Source organism: Anas acuta, chromosome 2 (assembly GCF_963932015.1).
Source record: "Anas acuta chromosome 2, bAnaAcu1.1, whole genome shotgun sequence".
Taxonomy (NCBI): domain Eukaryota; kingdom Metazoa; phylum Chordata; class Aves; order Anseriformes; family Anatidae; genus Anas; species Anas acuta.
The window spans coordinates 22,809,124-22,828,685 of record NC_088980.1 but is presented as its reverse complement, the minus strand read 5'-3'; the positions used below and the strand labels follow the sequence as shown (position 1 = coordinate 22,828,685).

The following is a 19,562-nucleotide window of genomic DNA, read 5'->3' as shown; positions in this document are numbered from 1 at the left end:
TATAAAAATATTTATATTAAACAGTTTATATTTATAATTATTATTGAAGCAAGATTGTGTTCCTTGTCTTTGATTACATGACTATGATAGTTTTTGTTTTGCTTTGTTGTTTTTTTGTTTTGTTTTGTTTTGTTTTGTTTTGTTTTTGAGCAAGCAATTATCATACAACCTACTTGAAAACAATTCTCAAGTAGAAAATGATGAAAACTGGATTACACCAAATTTGGCTTACAATGGAAAACGTATTTATTCTGGCCTGGTTGTAGTTGTATAAATTACTAGCTTGGGGCATACGAGAAAAATCAGTAATCAAAGAACAAAGGATGCTAATTGTAACATTCCACAAAGAAAGAAGAAAGGATCAAACCTGCTGCAAAACAATGAAATGTTCTGACTAATGGAATAATGGGTGATGGAACAGGTAGAAATCTGAAAATGCGACAGAAAAGCAGACCTCTTCTTAGAACTAGATGCAGAGTTTGTGCTGACTCCAGGAGGCATGTCGCTATAAAAAGAGTCGGCCTCTCCAGGCTTTTTTACATAATCTCCCTGGGGTATTTGTCTGAAGTATAACAAACAGCGTAGAGTCAGAAAACATGACAGGCAGGAGCACGCACACAAACATGAACAAATTTTAGTCTTAAAGAAAGAGGCAAGGATGATGATCCTTGAGGAAACATGTTGAGCACACAATAAACCTATTAGTAAGTAATTCAACCACCCAAGAGAGAACTCCCCTCTTAGCTCAGGAAAGAGGGTTATGTGGGTTTGATGGGGAAAACAAGGATTATTTCACTGATAAACTCTGATCACTGTTTTTAAAGTGAATAGTTCGTGGTTCTTAATAACTAAGTTCAGCCCTTTCAAGTGGCTTACTATGTGGGTTGTGAAAGCATTGCTTGGTGCAGTATGAGCACTGCAGTCTGTGCTGAGTGCATGCCTGCATCAAAAAGGAGTTGAGGAAAAGCGAATGCTTTTTTCCCTCTGGATGATTAATGCTTCTGTGCCTTCTGTTCAATTTTTCTGATTGTTACTGAATTCACATAGAACAACCTGTTGAGTTGTTTAAACTTCTGGAGGAGAAAAACCTCCAGTTTATTTATTAACTGTTCTCTTGTGAAGGGAACTAGTGCCAGTGTCAGAGCTTCTCAGCTGTTAATCCTTGTCACCACACTAGACTCTGTCTGCCAAGACACATAAAAATAATGCCACACATATCTGAGAATAGTTCATCCTTTTCTAGTACTAGAAACATGGTTTTGGTGCATAAAGCTAGGAAGTCCTAATTAAGTTATGCCATTTTTGTTCATGTGGTAAATTCATCGCCAGCAGAAAATCTTGAGCACAAATATCCCAGTTACAGTTCCCCCAAGCCAAAAACTCTCCCTAATACAAATAGGTCATTTGAAAGTTGACTATACCATAATGCCAACTGTTTAATTACCCATTCAGCCCTGCACTGTCCAAGGCCTTTTGGCTTCAGTTTTCTCCTATTAACATGCATATTTATCAGAAGATTGATTCACATTCAGATTATGCCCAACTACAGAGCAGGACTGGGCTGTTTCCATTCCATATTTGAATTTCTAATGCTCCTGAAGTATTTTAAATGTGTAATTACATGACACATAAATCAGTGTAGCACAGTACCTCCACACTATTTCCTCAGTTCTCAAGTCTCAGTCCCCATTCATCAGCCACTACATCGGTATTTTCAGAATCAACTCAATTCATGCAACTCTGCTCCTCAGGGCTCCTCTAGCAAACTGGACTCTTGCTGCTCATTTAGAAATTACTTCTCCCATACAGTCATGCCCTCTAAGCCACATTATAACAGTTGACAGAATCCTTGCTCATTTACTCTTTTTATGATTTTCAGTTTATATGTTTCAGTCACTTGGTAGTACCAAATGTCATTCCTTATGTAATGCTTAAAAATATCTCCATGGCTTGTTTCCATCTTTATTTAAGGACTAATCACAAGCAATTTTTATAAAAAAGGGGGGAAGGGGGGGACAACACTGTGGTGGATGTTTGGTTTTTCTGCTTACAGAGTACTCCTTGTATATATCCAAAACTATTCTATTTAGAAGTCAGTCTATAGAATTCCATCTTCTGCATGAGGGAGACTTAGTTACTAAAGATCTCCAGCCCTCCATCATCTTCAAATGTCTCAGCTGATGCTGGTTTCTGCTCTGTCCATACTCACTGATGCAGCTGCAGACTGACTACATCCTCACATACATTAATTTATGGAGATGAGGAAACTTGAAAAACATTAGATTCTCTCATACTCCAACACTATTGTGCATGGGGTGGTCTCTTGCTGTATTTTGAGGTTCTGGCTACTCTGTCTTCTGCCAGCACTGATGAACCCAGTATACTGACTCAATGGACATGTTAGCCTGATTTTGTAGAGCCAACATCCACCATTGAGCACCACCTATACCCCACATTCTGCTTTCCCTGTGCCAGGTGACATTTCCTACCCACCAAACTCTCCATAATGCTCGACTTCAAGAGCTTTGTCTTCTTCCAGCTACTGTTCTTGTCACCTATCTGACCTTGCTGTGCACAACATTGACAAATTAACCAGCACTTGGCAGAACTTTTCTGCTTTTCCCGAGTATTTTGAGCCTGGCAGAGAAAGCATGACATGGGCAGAGGAAATGGAGAACAAGCGCAACAGGTAACAGCAACACACAACGCGGCAGCTTGGATTGAGGCTGCAGGCAGAAAACAGGAGAATTTGAAAAGTTGTCTTATCTGCAAGAGGCTGGGAGAAGAAGGAGACACCTCCTTCCCATCAGTCTGCCAGGTAGATGATGGCAGTCTTGCAGGAACTGAACCCAAATCACTAAGAACTGTTTGGGTTTTGGCCACCAGCTCAAAAGTGTGAAAGCTCAGGCTTCTGCTGAAGATGGTACCGTAATTTGGCTACAAATAATTCAGTAGGGCATCTGGGAGGAATGGGCTTTCTATTCACACACCAATTTAATTGCTTTGTATTTTTAACTGCAAAGAAGCTTCAGAAATGAATTTTTCTCAGAAGGCTCCTGAACATTATGTGAATATTAATTATTCAATTCTCAGCCTCCCAAAGACATTTTCATCTCTAATAGCCAATTTTCAGTCTCTTCCTGGATATATTCTCCTGTTTTCCTAAATAAAACATCCTATCTAAGAAGTAATTATTATTTTTTCTAATGAGTCCAATGAAAATAGGATTTCAAGCAATGTGTATAGAATAAATATATTTGTTTATATTCAAGCAGGTATTCTTTAAAATATGATAATTCTTCACCACTATATTTTCTTTATAACATGTAAATGAGCAAGAGAGAAGAAAGGCTATTTTCAGTTTTCCAGAGATACATTCTGTTACTTTTATCACATACCTCTGCCTTCTGTAGTTTCTTTCCATAAAAAGAGAAGAGAAAGAAATACAATTAAATTATCAGTATGCAGCTATACATGGTTAAGACCAAAAAAATAAATAAATAAATAAAAGGAAAATATATACATGTATATATATACCTACGTGTATTAACTTTTCTTATTAACTTTTTTCTCAATATTTTTTTCTACAAAAACCATTTTGAAATAAACATTCATAAAGCACTAAAGCAGAATAAATGAGGAAAACACATTTATGTTGATGGCTAAAGTCAGTGCTCAGTTGGAGGTGCAGTTCATGATGAGTTTAAGTCTATTTATTGTGATGTTGCTAACGAAAAGTTCACTTTTGCCCTCTACCTCCAAAAACTAATCCCTCTGGCTAGATTTGATTCTCAAACTAGCCCTTAACTTCCAGAGCTGTATTCGAAATATAAGCCCAGATTTTCGGATACTGCCAGAAGTTGAGCAATGCCAAGCCCTGGGGACTATGTACTGGCTAGAGCACTGCCCACAGCTGAGCGTGCCCCAAGAAACCCACTGAAGGATTTTGACAGCCATGCTCACCCTACACAGGTAACAAAGTACCTAAAATCTTTTTTTTTAATATATGCAAAAGAATGAAAACCTTCTGGGCTTAGATGAAATTCACAAAATGAGAAAAACTGGAAAAGAGCAATCAGATTAAAATAATCCATTTTGACCTTCAGTGAGCAGAACACTTACAGCTCTGTGCCAGGCAAGAACTTGAACCTTTTTTTCAAATGACAGGTCTCTCTCTTTCACCAAAAAACATGCTTGAATTAATTTGGGATTAAGCTGACTAAATACAAATATCTGCTTAAGGAAACCTATGGTTAAATACTTTACTGACTGAAGGCTAATCTTTCTAAATTTACATTGTCAGTACGAAAGATTTGTGATTGAATCAGACTGTACTCTTGCATTTCCTTTGTCAGATACAATAAAATCATAATCTAAACACCTACAAAAAGAAATAAAAGAAACAGCTAAATATATTTCAAAACTGGATCAAGCCCTCCAAAAGCAAATCCACATATACATGTAAGAATTGTTTGAGAAATTAGCATTTGTAACACTTTTGAATATTATAAAAGGGTCACTGTACAAATAAAATCACATTTTGATTTTTTATTATATATTTGAATTGTTGCTTTCATAATGTAACCACCTATAAGATGAAATAAACATATTTTAACTGCATTAAAAAACAAAACTTACTTACTTGTAACCCCAAGCAGTTATTCCTAAAACGAGAGCCAACACTAAAATGGTACCAGCAATAGCCCCAATTATTATATTTGTGCTAACAACACCTGGAAACACAAGAAAGGGGAAAAATATATAGGGTTTTAGAAGAAATATATACAAAAAACAGTAAATGTTCTGTCTTTCAAAAGACCTGCTTGGACAACTTGTCCAAGGCAGGCTGATTGTAAGCCTGCCTGATTGTGAAGGCTAATTGTAAACAGTGATACACTTGTGAAGTATAGAATGGACATAAAAAGATCATCTGTATATCCAGTTTTGACATATCCAGTTTTGACCTCTGTGTCTGTTTCCCATAACAGAACACTTGTTACTTGGGAAAGTTGTGCCATGTATACCAATATAATGTTATCAATATAAAACTGCTGTAGCTTACAACCATATAACCTCTCTGGTAAATGCATGCTTATATTGGAATAAAAAGGACTTTTTGTTTTTATTTAAAAATTTTCTATGGCTGAATAACCTAAAAAAAGACCAAAACTGATATTCTGGAAGATGGCAAAACTGCCCCACAAAGGGATTTATAATGACTATAGATAAAATTTACACCTTCTTTTTTTCGCAATACATCTTCCTCTTGTATGCAAGCCTGGAGAGGAATAAAAACTTTCACTCAAGAAAATGTAAAAGACTAAAGTAGAGACTAAAGACTAAAAAGACTAAAATTTGTGTGTTAACATTCTATATAGTATCCATGCAATAAAAAATGACTCCACAAATAAAAATTAAACATGTTAATAACTTCACCTAGATATGAGAACCAGTAAATTTTTGCTTATCCTAATTTATCAATAACACTTAATAAGGCCACTCAAATGCAAGCAAGGTACAACCAGATGCATTGGTGCCAGTCCTGAGAGCTGTATGTACCAAGTGCTCATCAGTGGCACTGCTCACATGCCTGAGACCTCATTCACAGACACTGAGTGCATCTGCTGAGCCAGGAAGGAAGGGAATAAGGCTTCTAACAGTGCATCATGTTGCATGCTAGCTGAAAGAGTGGAAGATTTAGTTTTTGCTTAATGAACCTTCCTCAAATCCAAGCTTTTCCAATTATTGGTAAAAATTATAACTTCATACCTTTGTTGATGGCATCTTTATCAAAAAACATATCATCCTTGATGCGAGAACTGCAGTCATCTCCTCCCCAGAATCGGTCACAAACACATTTTATTTCATTGCTACAAACCTGTAGCCAAAAGTGCAGCTCAGAATAAAATAATAAAATTCATCTATTCCCATAATTAAACTACAGTATATGTACAGTGAAACAGCACTGACTTTAACTACCTGCAAATTTCTGCAAAATATTTTTAATATATAGCAATTTTTAAATTACATATTAGATATAAATATATTAAATGTATCATTATACATTATATATAAATATATGTAATATATTGTAACCTATTAGGAAGTGTATCACATGATGGAATACATTAAGTACATTAATATGTTGCTTAACATAATATAGAATTAATAGAGCCATTTATAATTGCTTTGGGAGACTGAACATCAACTTTTTTTTTTTTTTTAATATGATGAAGTGGTTAATTTCAGATAATAAAGGGAGTTTTCATGCAGCGCAGAAGACAAAAGATGTTATGAGAGAAGGATTCCTTTGACCTCAGCTCAGCCATGGGGACCTGGACACTGTTCTGTTTCAAACTGTGTGAGACACAAAAGGACTTGCCAGGGCCACAATAAAGCCGTAGGTTCTGCACTGAGCAGAAGAGCTGCCCTGCTAGCAAGGTGCCAGCTCATTGTTTTCTTCTCTGAAGGGAAGTAACCCTCAGACAACAAAATCCAATGACTTTGTGAACTTTCCTGGCTGTTGACACAATAAGAAGGGAATTTAAAACAGGATTTGTAAGAACAGAGCCCCAGGTTCCTCAGAAATGGGCAATAAAATCTTTATATGCTCCAGAATGTTGCACAAGGAAATATTATTAAGTTAGCTAAAGTAATGGCAAAAGCAATGGTTGGTAAGATTTTTATAAAATTAAGGCATGCGACTCATTGTTTAGGATGCCTGGACTGCAAGACACTGAGTTTACTTCTATGCCTCCTCCCCCTTGCCTTTTCAAAAGTTTCTTCAGTATTAAGACTTGTAGAGTCATGCTGCTGGCTTCCCACGAGGCCTAGCTAGTCTACTACACAGCACTGTGTACTCCTCAAGAATGGATAGAAGGAATAAAGGATATGAGAACATACACCATGTCCTGAGCAAATTTGGTTGTCTGTGGTGCCTGGGCAGGTGCTGAAGTTGAAGGACTCAGTGGGGAGGCAGCGATGCTCGAGGCACACCATGTTCGGCCCGCACGGCGTCCCATTCTCCACATAGCCCAGGTCTGTCTCCTCATCGAGCTTCACATGGCCGCCACTGCAAGACAAGAAGAGCACCCCAGAGACTTGTACTGTTACCAGACAGGACTGCTTGAGAAACTGGGCTCTGGGCTGCTAGCTGCTACCTTCATTTCTGTCTCCTTTATATAATGCCCAGGACCAGGGAAGAATAAGCATTGGCTTATTCATCTCACCAGACTTAACGTAAAACAAACTACAATGGAGTATATCTACATCAAACAAATATAATGGTGAACACAAAGACCATTTTTCTTGTATAAGAGTTTGTGTTGTATAAAACATTGATTTTAGATGTGTAGGACTTTGCTTCATCTTACAGCTGTGAGAAGCTATGAGAACACACCAGGTCTATAATTGGGATTCAGTTAACATATGGCAATGTATTAAGCTGCCAGTTAGTTTTGGTAATGCAGCACATATCTAAGTATTTTCAGTACATTTAGTACCCTACAAACATTAAAGAATGTAGTATGAAGAGGCCAGAGAAGAGAATTATGTCTCTATAGGCAAAACTGACTAGCATACAGAGGGGTCTGCAAAACAGCTGTGCTCCCCACACACAGTCAAGTTCCTGAAGTTTACCAAAGCTTGAGCTGGAATAATGATTAATGGGACTTTTTTTTTTTTTTTAATCAAAACATTTGTTCTCTACTTAGGAATGAGAAAGTTGCTTTTCCATGCAAGATGGATATTAATTGTTCTATTTTCAGGATTTCCAATTACCTGCAATTGTAGACTTTTCCAAACTGCAAGACAGATGATGTGATTTCACCATCAAGTTCTCCAAGCCTGGGCACACTAGATATATTTGAGCACAGAAGGTATCCACAAAGCACATCCCTGTATTGAGAGAATAAACAGACGCTCACCAAAAAAAAAATAATTAAACTAAAATGCATGATCAAAAAATGTGCTTTTGTTCACTTGCTTTGTATCATGTTTGCTATTCCTTGCTTTTCTCTCACTGACAGTAACTCCCATAAATAATGCCCCGTTTCCCACAAAAATTATTCTCCTCAGCGCTTATACTGGGGGAGGAGACTTTTTACGATGCAATATCAAAAATGCTCTGCAAATGGGGAACTGTCAAGAACAAATCACATCAAACTGATTTAATATCCTATAAAGATACAGTAACTGCCCCACAGAGAAGTGGTACCTACTGTTTTTAGACAAACATATGACATATGCAAGGGAACTAGAGACAGATGCTGAAGGGACTTCACAACTTGTGTGCAGAGCCTGGTGCGTTGTCAAAATAGAAGGCTCAGGTCTTTCCCATGTTACGATGTGTTTTAGTCAATGAGTTGTAATGGAACAAAATTAAGGTTCTCAAATCTGTACAGAGAGCTGGAAAAGGCCATTAGTTCACATGTAGGCAGGATTAGAATTTATACAGCATTGACAAAATAAAATGCTGAAAAAAACAGGATGCAGTTTGGTGAGGCCTGGAGAAAGGTTTACAAGTGGGCAGAAATAATCAGCTGCATAAACACAGAATGTGAAATACCAGCTTAGGCAGCAACTTGAAAGAAAAGATGTGGAGGGTTACAATACAATGAAAACTGAACAAAATTCAGCTATGCAAAGGCACAGCAGAAAAACCACACAACATTCTGGGATGTGAAACAACAGGCTACCTCTAAGGCACATTGAATAATCTCTCTGCTCCCTTTTGCCATGCTAGAACCACCAAGAGTACAAGGACCACTTTTGGTTCAAGTGTTCCCAAAGCTCAGATGGTGCTCTCTTGCTTGATATCAACTCATTTTGGCATTCCACTCCCTCAAGACTTTCCGGCACTATGGTTTGCAGAAGGTGACCTCAGGTCAGGATAAGTCTGTTCAGTACAGAGGCTTTTTGAACCTCTTCGTGACATCTAAAGAACTGGAGCAGGGATAAAAATCCCCCACCAGCTGTTTCCTAAATGGATCAACTTACTGTTTATTGCACTGTATCCAAGAGTCCTTGTCTCTCCCACAGTTTCCTTTCTCAGTCCCTTCAATATTCAGCTTCTCGTAGCAGTACCTGTCAGCAGCTGTCACTTCTAAAAATAGAAACAAATATCTTCTAAGATGATGAAGACTTTGAAAAGTGAAGTCCTGGGAAATGGGGATACACAAAAAATGGGGAAAGCTTCCCAATCTGTCAGCTGCAGTATCATGGTCTGCAGGTGGGCAGTGGAACTCTGCGCAGTAATATCAATGAAAAGTTTTATGCTGGCACACAGGATTGTTTTAAGATTTTGTTCAGATTGATCAGGTTCATTGGTCCAAAACGCCCCAAAGCTGCTGAAATAAACCAATAAATATGAGTATAGGCTTCCTAGGTGGTTGTTAATGAGGAGTTAAACATACTACTTCAGAATAATACCAGTAAGTTAATCAACGCTAGAGAGAGCTGGAAAAGAGGAGAAAAAGACAGAGGACAGGGGCATAGAGGGAGTTATGTTTCTCTTTTAATCAAAGCTAATCAGCATCAAAGCACGCTCTGGAAGCATCCCATTAACCGTGAAGCCCACATAACCTCATATCCTTACAGGAGGTGCCAGGTACTCCAGTGAATTGCTCACACGAGACCTCCAGGTGTTACCATTCAAGTAATCCTGCTGATCTGAATAAGCTTTCAAAAGGCAACGATCTGTTTGAGTCAGACTCCAAACTAAATTTGAACTCCCATCTTTCTGTGACTTGCATGAGGAACTTATCTTAAGCGTTGGCTGCATTCCTATGAGTTCCCAACATAATGAATTCATTCAACATGCTTTTCATCTACCAAAGGTCCTGTGTAAACATGTCACCAAAACTGTTGTAGTCTGCACACTATTTATATAACTGTGTAACACATCTGGTATCCAATAGTGGTATTTCATGGAACCATACAGAAATTCCTGCACACTTTCAACACAGCTAAAGACATAAATGACATCTTTTTGTACTGCAATGCAACTTAATTCATATTTTCCAGTCTTGGAAAATGATTCAAGCTCTCCTATAGCTAGAACATTGCCAGTCAAACATAAAGCAGTAGAAAGTAACTACAAACTAGAAAAATAACTACAGATATCATGTGCTTGATAAGATGATTTAATTTATCATCCAGACCAAAAGAATCACTTACTTTTACCTACTGGTGAGCATGGTTTTCATACATATGCAAGTTCTTTTGAAATTCCAGTTTTTGCTGAATGATGGCAAAGTACATATTGTGCCCCATAAAAATATTTTCAGCACCCAACAAGCATCATTCCAGAAAGCCTTGTCTTTGAACAGGGATATGCAGCCTATGTGCTGGACTGAGAGCTATCTTTATTGAGCATCCAGTACAATTTCTTTGATCTTCCTTACATTCCAAAATAGGCTGCAGGTCTAGCTAATGAATAGCTTATGCCAAAAAAAAAGTAGCAATGGACTTGCTATCTAGTGAACTAGGTGATGTACTCAGTACTAAAACATCTACAATCAGTCACGCAAGAAACAAACAAATGATTACTCAAAACAAAACAAAACAAAACAAAACAAAAAAACCCTCAAGGACAAAATTCAAAATAGAGCATAATTCTGGTTCACAGCCAATATTTTTCATAGCATACAGTCCTGGATGGTTTTAATAATTCTGAATAGGCCTCTTCCCATAATTTTTCTTATTTAAGATAATTTTTCAAGCAGTATGAACAACCAACTTAGAAATATTAATATTTACTCACTTTCACCCCAGATATATTTACACTGACGGTCTCTGGTTTTACATCTTCCCCCAAAACAAATGCCCTAAAAAGAAAGAAAAGATACAGAATAAACTTCAAATAAGTTGCTTTTCAAAACAGGATGTTTAACTTGCCACCTTTTCTAGTGAGGCAGCTAATGCATGACTCTACTTTCTATTCATTTAAATGCTTAGCTCCAAAATTTGACCAGCACCTCAAATTCAGGAAAATCGATAGCACTGTCTCAAGTGACTTACAAAGATCTCAAGCCATATTCTATAAAAAGTAATCCATAAAAGCAGTAAGAATGTAAAAGAAATTGAAATTGTATTTACCTGCTTGTTATCACATGAATATCCATCCATTTTATGAATATTGGGAGAACACTATTGAAAGAGAAAATAGCTAATAGATCATTCAGACAAGCTTGGAAATGAAGTGTACAACAAATGGCATATGGAAAATTATTTCATTTTCATGTTTTCTTCTGGGCTTACACCAGATTTAATACATTTTTTATATACCTTGCTATACAAAACAGTAACATTCATAGTGACTGAAAGACTACCAAGTTGGGGTTTTTTTGTTGTTTTTGTTTGTGTAGTTGGTTGGTTGATTAGGTTTGGTTTGTGTGGTTTTTTTCATCTCTATGATATAAGATATAAAAATCACCTGACTGGAGTTTCCTGTGCAGTTCTCTGCAATATCACAGTCATTCACTGCTTCTCGGCACAAAACTCCTTTAGGTTCAAACTGGAAAAAAAGGACAGAAAACCATTGTCTTGGTTTCTCCGTTGCCTTAAACGCAATACTTTCTTTGTGACATAACTAAAATAAAAAATAGGAAATTTTCAGGTGCTGACTGAATTGGGAAGATTTTCCTTTCCTCAGTTGGGATGTTGCACCACTCAGGCCATAGGCTGTTTGCTGGTGCATCAAGCTCAGGGACAAGCAGGATGAGTGCTGTCCTGGGGCCCATGACCCTAGGACCTATCACACCAACACTCCAGTGGCTTTTGGCATTTTCCTGACCAGGCCATTCCACACTTTTGTGATTCTTTCACTCTTTAAACTGAGTTGTCTTGACCTTCTTTGTGAATTCACTTAAGATCTATGGATCAAGAACACTATAAAGCTATTCGTATAATAATTATGATTATTACAAAGTCCCATTCCTGTTTTAGGACAAACTATTCATAAATACATTGAATTCCATGTGACTTGACAACAACTTCTAAGTCACCAGATAATTAACAATGAAAAATGTACCGATGAGCATGTATGCGTTCACAATCTGGTTAAAGACTGCCACTGTAAAGCCTGAAGACCTGTAAAAGCAGGAAGACATCCCACTAAGGGCAGCTGTTATGGTCATAGGCATACTACAGAGTCCTTACTTTCCCTGGAAGGTTTCTTAAGCCTGTGCTACCCAGATCATTCTGCAGCTGTGCGACTTTTTGCTGCATCTGCATGCACTGGGTCGTTGTTTGGGACAACTGCTATCTCTGCAGCTGGTGTGAGCAAGTACGTGTCAGTGGAAGAGCAAGACCCTGGTACTTTCTCAACCTTCAGCTTATCTTCTCTCTACCTGTCTGGAAAAATGCAGACAATAATGTCAGAGATGCTACAAGATGCTGGGATGTGCACTCACCAAGTTTTGCATGCAAGCCCTTTTTCGTTCTTGTTTTCAGGCAGGGTACAGCAGGGGGAAGATAATGTCAAGTATGGGAACTGCTAGTATAAGGGCTTTTGAGCTGTCCTGCTTAATATCTCCTAGCGACATGTGTTTTATAAAAATCTGCCCTTCTCCTCATTTGCTCACCTTCACCATTCTGTACATAGACAAGCCCTTGTCTCATTTGCAAAGGAAAAAAAAAAAAGTATATATATTTTTTTCTGAGTCTTTAATATGATGCCCAGGTGACAAATACTTGAACAAAATTCACCCACACTGGCAATCTGCTATTTTTTTTATGTTACATTAAAAAAAGGAACGCGCTTAGGCAACTGTGATCGGTTCCAGCATTATCTGTGCTTTTTCTTTTTTTAACATTCGGATGAGCACAGTCGAGAATGTGGTCTGCAGTTATTATTAATGTTCCTCCCAAGGAAATGAAACCCTCAAATGATGAGATAAAAATATCACACATAGTACACCATCACCATGCTAACATCATTAATAATAACTAACATTATTATTAAATGAGCATCAAAAATTTTTGGAAGCCATATTAAGCTGGGCTCCCTCACAGCCAAGATCTAGCTAAATCTGTTTTACTGTTTACTGATGTATCAGGAAGAATATCCTATGGTTTACTTAGGGCTTGATTCCCTTTCTTTGGTGGGATTTCAGTCAGTGCAAACATAAGGAGATGCAGGCAGACCTAACTGAAATTGAAGTCAGGTGTCTTTTAGATGAATATTTCTGAATGCTTCTGCTAGATTATTTTTTTTTCTTTATTTCTTCCCTTCTTTCTTTTTTTTTAACCACATCCTTTTCTCAGGCTCTTTGTGGTATGATTTTCCCATTCAGCCTCACAGGGACAAATCCAGAGCAACGCATCATGCATTATGGGAGTGACATAAAGACCAAACATGTTTGAACAATGATGTCTAATAAAATGTCACAGGACTTCCTCAGATCTGAAACTGGAAGGTTTAGATTCTCCTCTGTTTGACCAGAGTCCCTGCCCCAAAAAGCCAAATCTAAAAGGCAGAGAACTGCCCCAGAACAAAACAGTTTTCAGACAGTTTTAAAAGGCAAGCTTTCAGAAAAGAAAACACAGGGTCTGAGATAAAAAACACACATGCTGTGGTGCCTGCAGTCAGCTGGCTGTGCTGCTGCCTGGAGGCTGCACTTACCCGACACTTCCGACAGCAAAGCCCATTGCTGCACTGGGAGCCTGCCGTCAGGGTGCACGTGTTGCAGCACTCTCCTCCTTCACTGGCACACTCCTGAGGAACACAGACACTTGTAGCAGAATACATGAGAAAAGCAGATAAGCCCCACACCTCTCGTATTCCATCTTATCTTAGTGTGCTACCCAAACAGATTTTTAACCAGGCTTCTAGGCACCTGGAGGCAGAGGAAAGCATGCACTGTGGGGCATGAAGATGCTGCACAGCTGTTTGCTGTGCAATACAATAAATCATTTTCCTAATTTCACAACATCAATCATTAAATACTGACATTTGAACACTGACCAGAGACATGTTTCCATCAAATAATATACTTTATAATTTTTAAGGCCTGATTTTGCATAGGTAGCTATTTCTATTATTCTTTAAAATTGATGTGGTGATAAAATATAAAAGTGCTAATCATGTTGGAAAAAGGTGAAAAATTATGAATCCTTTGCTCCAGAACCTTAGCATTGCCTGTCTTCGTCCACTTAACGTTAAGAGCAGTCACGGGCAGCTCCTGGAGAATCTCGTTACTAATTTTAAGCACAATGCACTTACCGATATCGACCCACAGTCACACTCTTCTCCATCTTCCACAAAGCCATTGCCACATTCTGGAGGATCCAGAAGCTGCAGAACAAAATCAGAAATCAAAGGGCATGTCTCTCCTAAGGAAATCAGTGTCACACTTTTTCCATACAACATGTTTTATATAGCTAGAACTACAAATGGCTTGATTGAAACACAGTACCGAACCCAGGGAGAAGCAGATTATAAACAAAACAGATGAAATGTGCAGAGACCAAACAACACTTAACTCAGCAGTTGTGCAGTTACATGGAGTATTCTGCAGTGGAGTGACATTTTCACAGCAGATTCAGTTTAGGCAGAAGCCACAGTCAGAAAGAAAAGGTGTGACAGTAAAACATCACATTTTCATTATTGTCACAGAAGTTGTAGTCATTCTGGAATTCAAGTGACGAGGGCTGTGTCAGTTTGAATCCTGCATTATGCCTTCAGAAAGAATAACCATAAAGAATGTCATTTGGGACCACACCACATGGCTCAGAAATGCAGGGAGAGTGAAGAGGCTGGGATTTTTTGTCAGTTCTTGCTACAGTCAGATGCTATTTCCTTCTCTTTTTCCTTTACCACAGTCAGGAACTTGCAGCAGTTTCCCACAACCTTGTGTCTCTGGCAGATAAGAAAGTGTAGCTGGTGAGTCTTCTTCCCTTATTCTCTTTCCCTTCTGTCTCCCCACTAAACTGTACCTTAAAATGTCTAATTCATGGAATCATAGAATATCTGAGTTGGAAGGGACCCAGGAGGATCATCAAGTCCAATTCCTGGGTCCCCAAAGGACCACCCAAAAAAAAGTAGATCAGATCATGTGTCTGAGAGCACTGTCTGTCCAACCTGTACACTTGTAGTAGTACTTTCTTTTCCCAGAGGCTAGATTCATTCACTGTGCTTTACACAGCACCCATGCTATGCTCTTTTAATGGACACTTATATTCTGTTCTTTCCAGTTTCATTTCCCTTTTCCTAAGATTTCTAAAGGTAATTCTTTGAAAAGAAAATATATTTTTTCCTTTGGGCATAAAAAAACATAATAGTTACTTTTATTGCATAAATGGGAAGGTAAAGAAGTGCATCACGAAGACAGCCTGAAATCACAGTTCTCCAAATTAAACTAGGATCATTCTACAAACCTCTCTGCTTACAAGCCATCTGCACAAGTAGTTCAGTCATGGTGTAGAGTGGCTCTCTCTGGCTACTGCCTTTCTACCAGTAGCCCACAGGATGGAGCATCACCCCACATACTCTGCCACAAACCAGTCTGTGGCACAGACTGAAAGGTGTTATTGGATCCCCCAGCTGAAATGGAAATTCAACTGCAGCATGCAAAGCATGTGTAGAATGTTACATTAAATAAAAGCAAGCAATTATCTGTCAGAGTTATTAAGGAGTTGCTAAAACTGCTTGTTTCCTAAATATTTTTCCAGAAAGCTTAACTTCTTCAGTATCTCTAGGTGTGCTGCACAATGCAGACAAGTAGATGACCATAACAGAGGGTTCTGACTTAAAACATAGGGCCAATTTGCTGCAGTATGCAGGTGCAACTAAATATGAAATGAAAGAAAAAAAATACATAGCTTAACCCCAAAAGTTATTATATAATTCATCTATTCATTTGAAAAAACCTTATGCTCAATCTGCTTCAGGAGTCATTAATGTAATTTTGGGGTTACAGCTGATGTTACAGTGGAGCACTGTCAAACACTGCACCTTGACACATCAGTTTTATCTCATAATTCTTGAAAAGCAGAAATAAATTGGTGTTTCACCACCCTTGCTAGAAAACAACTATGTTTGACTGCCTTGTGAATTAGACAGACATCCTTTGTTAAATTCAACACAAACCAAACAACAGTACATACAAGAGTCTAAATCACCCTGGCTTCCACATCTGACTTTCACATTTTTCTATGTCATTAGAAAAAAATTCAAATGCCACTAATCTAAACTGAGATCAGAGTAATTGTGTTTTTCAGAGTGACAGATGTGTAAATGAACATAATCTCAAAAGCAAGCCCTAGTAAAACAGCATTACACTATGGAAAATATCCACTCAGCAAAGAAATAAAACCATCAACATCTCTCTCTCTGTCTGTAATGAAATGAGAAAAACCAAACTTCTAAAATGAAGGAACATTTTAAAGAGTGAGAAACCTTACATCTTATTAATGTATCACAGTGCTTTCTCTCCACTTTTAATATGTTCTTCAATGAGAAGGAGGCAAAACTTTGAGAAATAAGCAGACACAGCTTATCCAGATGTCATGAATTTTCTTCCTCTCCTTAAAATTTATTGAAAATCTGTGGCTGACAGAAGATATGCTTTTCCTCAGCCACACCAGGAGGAACATGCTCACACCAGAACTGACTTTCTTTTTTATATTGTGACCATCTTGGCTACCAACTCATTTTCCCACGTTGGACTGTTTGCCTTAGCCTCTTTCCTTTGGTTTTTGAAAGACAGCCATTAAACAGAGGATGTTTAATGATGTTTATGTAGAAAAGACTCAAGATCATCATCCTGATTACTGTATGTTTTAACATATGCTTCAGTAAATGGAGCAGGAATATTCTGAAACCCTGCTGCAAATACTCCATTGTAGTAAGTGCTTACATCTTGGCTGGAGTTTCTTTAGCCCTGCTTTGTATTTATTTCTCTGATATATCTCAGCTTATCATTTCATATGAATATAGCTCTTTAGCTGGACAAAGTTCAGACATGAGAAGCAAAGAAAAGGAGAATACTTTCAAGAGATTTTCCCCACTTCTCTTGATTTCCAAGACTCATGAAGAAAGAACTCTGATTTCATCCTTTAAGACAAATTTGGAGGGGACATGTCAGTCATTCAGGAGGTCCTGATGCTTTTGTAGCTCTTCCTTCCTCCCAGCAGCTTCATTGCATCTGTCCCCTGCTTCTCTCCTGCTCTGCCTCTTCCAGCATCAGAAACATTATGCCAAGTTCTCAAAATCTCTTCTGAAAGCCACTGTAAAAACTTTGCCTTCTTCAAGAAGATGACTACAAACATTTGTACCCAATGGCAGCTGCAAAGCCACTTGGATGCACAGCTGTGCACACCCTGCTGCAGTGTCTTCATCTTGAGACAAATGTGAAATAAAACCAATCTTACTTCAGCTTCCAGAGATTCACAGCCAATGACATACAGTCCAAAGTAAATTTAAATTAAAGATGTGCAAAAATTTACCAAGACATTTGAAGTCTCAGCTAATAAATTCAGCAGTATGTTGTGTTTGCAGTATTCAGAACAAAATTGCATGAGGGATCAGAGCCTGTGAGAACTTTCTTGGATATGAAACTACTTATTAAAAACAGATTTAAATATAATTTCCTAAATAGGACAGACTAAAATCAGCTAATTTCACTCAGATATCACCAGGAAGTTTGGAATGTAAAGACAAAACAAAACCTCAAAATTAACGTGTTTGTTTGTTTCCCCAATATTATCACTTTAATTTTTCTTGGTTTCATTTAATACCTTGGTTGGTTTATTGAAAAGGCAGGATCCACCTCCATTATTTAAAAATTCATGATACTCTTCAATATCACACTTGGAGAACTTTCTTGGAAGATAATACCTGAAAAGAAATAAGGTAGCAGCATTATCTTCTATAGTGCTTTTTATAGTACATTTTCTTTCTTCAAAGTAATTGTAAAGAAATATAATGTTATACATTAGAAAAGGTGCTAAAAATACACTGTTCAGCATCAGAGTGAAGATATTTGCTTGAAATTAGTTTAAAATCTTAAATAATTTTCATAAATGGCAAACACCTTTTAACAACACAGAGCTCATGAAAAGTGAGAAGTATAACAGATTTCCCCAAGTTTTATGCCAAATATCATAAATCCTATTACTCAAGGTGTAGTTCTCACAGACATGGACAGTTCCACTAAAGGGCCTGATCTCAGAAAGACATTTATTTCTTCCTGTACTTACCACAAGAGACTAAAGCTGCCTTACCCACACAGTGTCCTTTTAAAGATTGCTTATGGTTCATTTCTCTCTTAGATGAAATTGCTCTCTTGGACCACAGAATTTTTTTATAATAGAGTTATACCATTTTAAGACATGTTTCTAATGAACATCAGCTAACATTTCAGCTTCCCTCTCTTGTGCTCCACTGAATGAAATTCATTTGAGCACAGATTGCCAATCTGAGGTGCACTTCAAAGCAATATGAGCCTTAACAGATGCAAATAATCTTTTTGCATGGATCCTTTCCACAGAGAAAGAGCTCTTCCCAAAGTAACTTAAGTGATCTTTGTATTTAGCCCTTAGTCATGACTTATGCTTCAAACAGATTTTGGAGTCTCAAGGGCTTTCCTGTATCAGCTCATCACTGGATAAAAAAAGTAATGTTAGCAGAAATACTACATAAAATAATCCTACATTACCAGGAATGATGGCTTGCAAAACATAATCTCTAGTGTTTAGGACTTAGGTCTAAATACTGAAGAGAATGTGGAATTTAACATCCTTTAATAATAATCTATATATAAATACATAGTTTTTTCGAGTGCCTAATTATTTTAAAGGTTTGGACTTCAGATAAAGAATGTAAAGAATGTTAGATGAGGAATCACTTTTTACAAGACTGAAGAATGACTACCACATTGACTTTTTAACATACTAAAAATCAGAACAATCTTACCTACCTTGTTTTTAGTTAAACAAGGTAAAAAAGGCACAACAGATTCTTCCAAAGAGCTTTAAATTAAATGAGTTTGTTTGTTTGTTTGTTTTTGTTGTTTAAAATTGTTCTGTCCAAAAAGCTATTGCGAAAATTTGCAAGTCAGATTGAATTTTTTTTAAAAAATTGGAGTACTGTTTGGATCTAAAAGTAGACTATATTTTAATTCATATGCATGAAGACAGGTCTGTAATATGAAGAATTAAGGTCTGAACACACACACACACACACACACACACACTGGAAAGCATCATCAAAATCTCTCCAGTGATATTATGCGTGGATATAAGCATACCAGACCTCCAATGGCAGAAGCTTTTTTAGTGTTATTACACAAATCAGAGGATAAAAACTGAAACCTGTAGATGAAAGACTGCAACCGAACCACTGAAAGTAAGCCATATTAAAAAATTTGATCCCAGTATTTTACAGATTGGGATGTGTCATTGTTTGTTTCCACAACTCAGCAGCAAATTCACAGAAGAAAAGAAGTGAAACATGGTTCTGCTTCTTTGCAATAAACTGAGTTGGTTGTTGAGCTTCTGTATTCAGTGAGTTAAACCAGTGATCAATACAAACTAATGATCCTCATATCCTCTCATTAACT

The 19,562-nt window shown here is 37.5% G+C and overlaps 1 protein-coding gene across 11 annotated transcripts in view; it reads right to left on the bottom strand.

The window, feature by feature from the left end:
* Positions 1 to 19,562, bottom strand: part of ADAM22 (ADAM metallopeptidase domain 22) — a 138,420-nt gene that overhangs the window by 23,260 nt on the left and 95,598 nt on the right. For 4 of the 11 annotated variants that reach the window (XM_068673886.1, XM_068673894.1, XM_068673887.1 and 1 more), the window contains exons 15-27: positions 17,740 to 17,839; positions 14,225 to 14,296; positions 13,625 to 13,717; positions 11,435 to 11,515; positions 11,098 to 11,148; positions 10,763 to 10,826; positions 8,998 to 9,103; positions 7,780 to 7,896; positions 6,904 to 7,072; positions 5,770 to 5,878; positions 4,643 to 4,733; positions 3,399 to 3,416; positions 368 to 562 (exon numbers count right to left, since the gene is read on the bottom strand). In XM_068673886.1, the coding sequence (XP_068529987.1) occupies positions 368 to 562; positions 3,399 to 3,416; positions 4,643 to 4,733; positions 5,770 to 5,878; positions 6,904 to 7,072; positions 7,780 to 7,896; positions 8,998 to 9,103; positions 10,763 to 10,826; positions 11,098 to 11,148; positions 11,435 to 11,515; positions 13,625 to 13,717; positions 14,225 to 14,296; positions 17,740 to 17,839 (1,266 nt within the window). The remainder of the gene's footprint in view (positions 1 to 367; positions 563 to 3,398; positions 3,417 to 4,642; positions 4,734 to 5,769; positions 5,879 to 6,903; positions 7,073 to 7,779; positions 7,897 to 8,997; positions 9,104 to 10,762; positions 10,827 to 11,097; positions 11,149 to 11,434; positions 11,516 to 13,624; positions 13,718 to 14,224; positions 14,297 to 17,739; positions 17,840 to 19,562) is intronic. The other 7 variants (XM_068673891.1, XM_068673893.1, XM_068673897.1 and 4 more) reach the window with 2 other exon arrangements.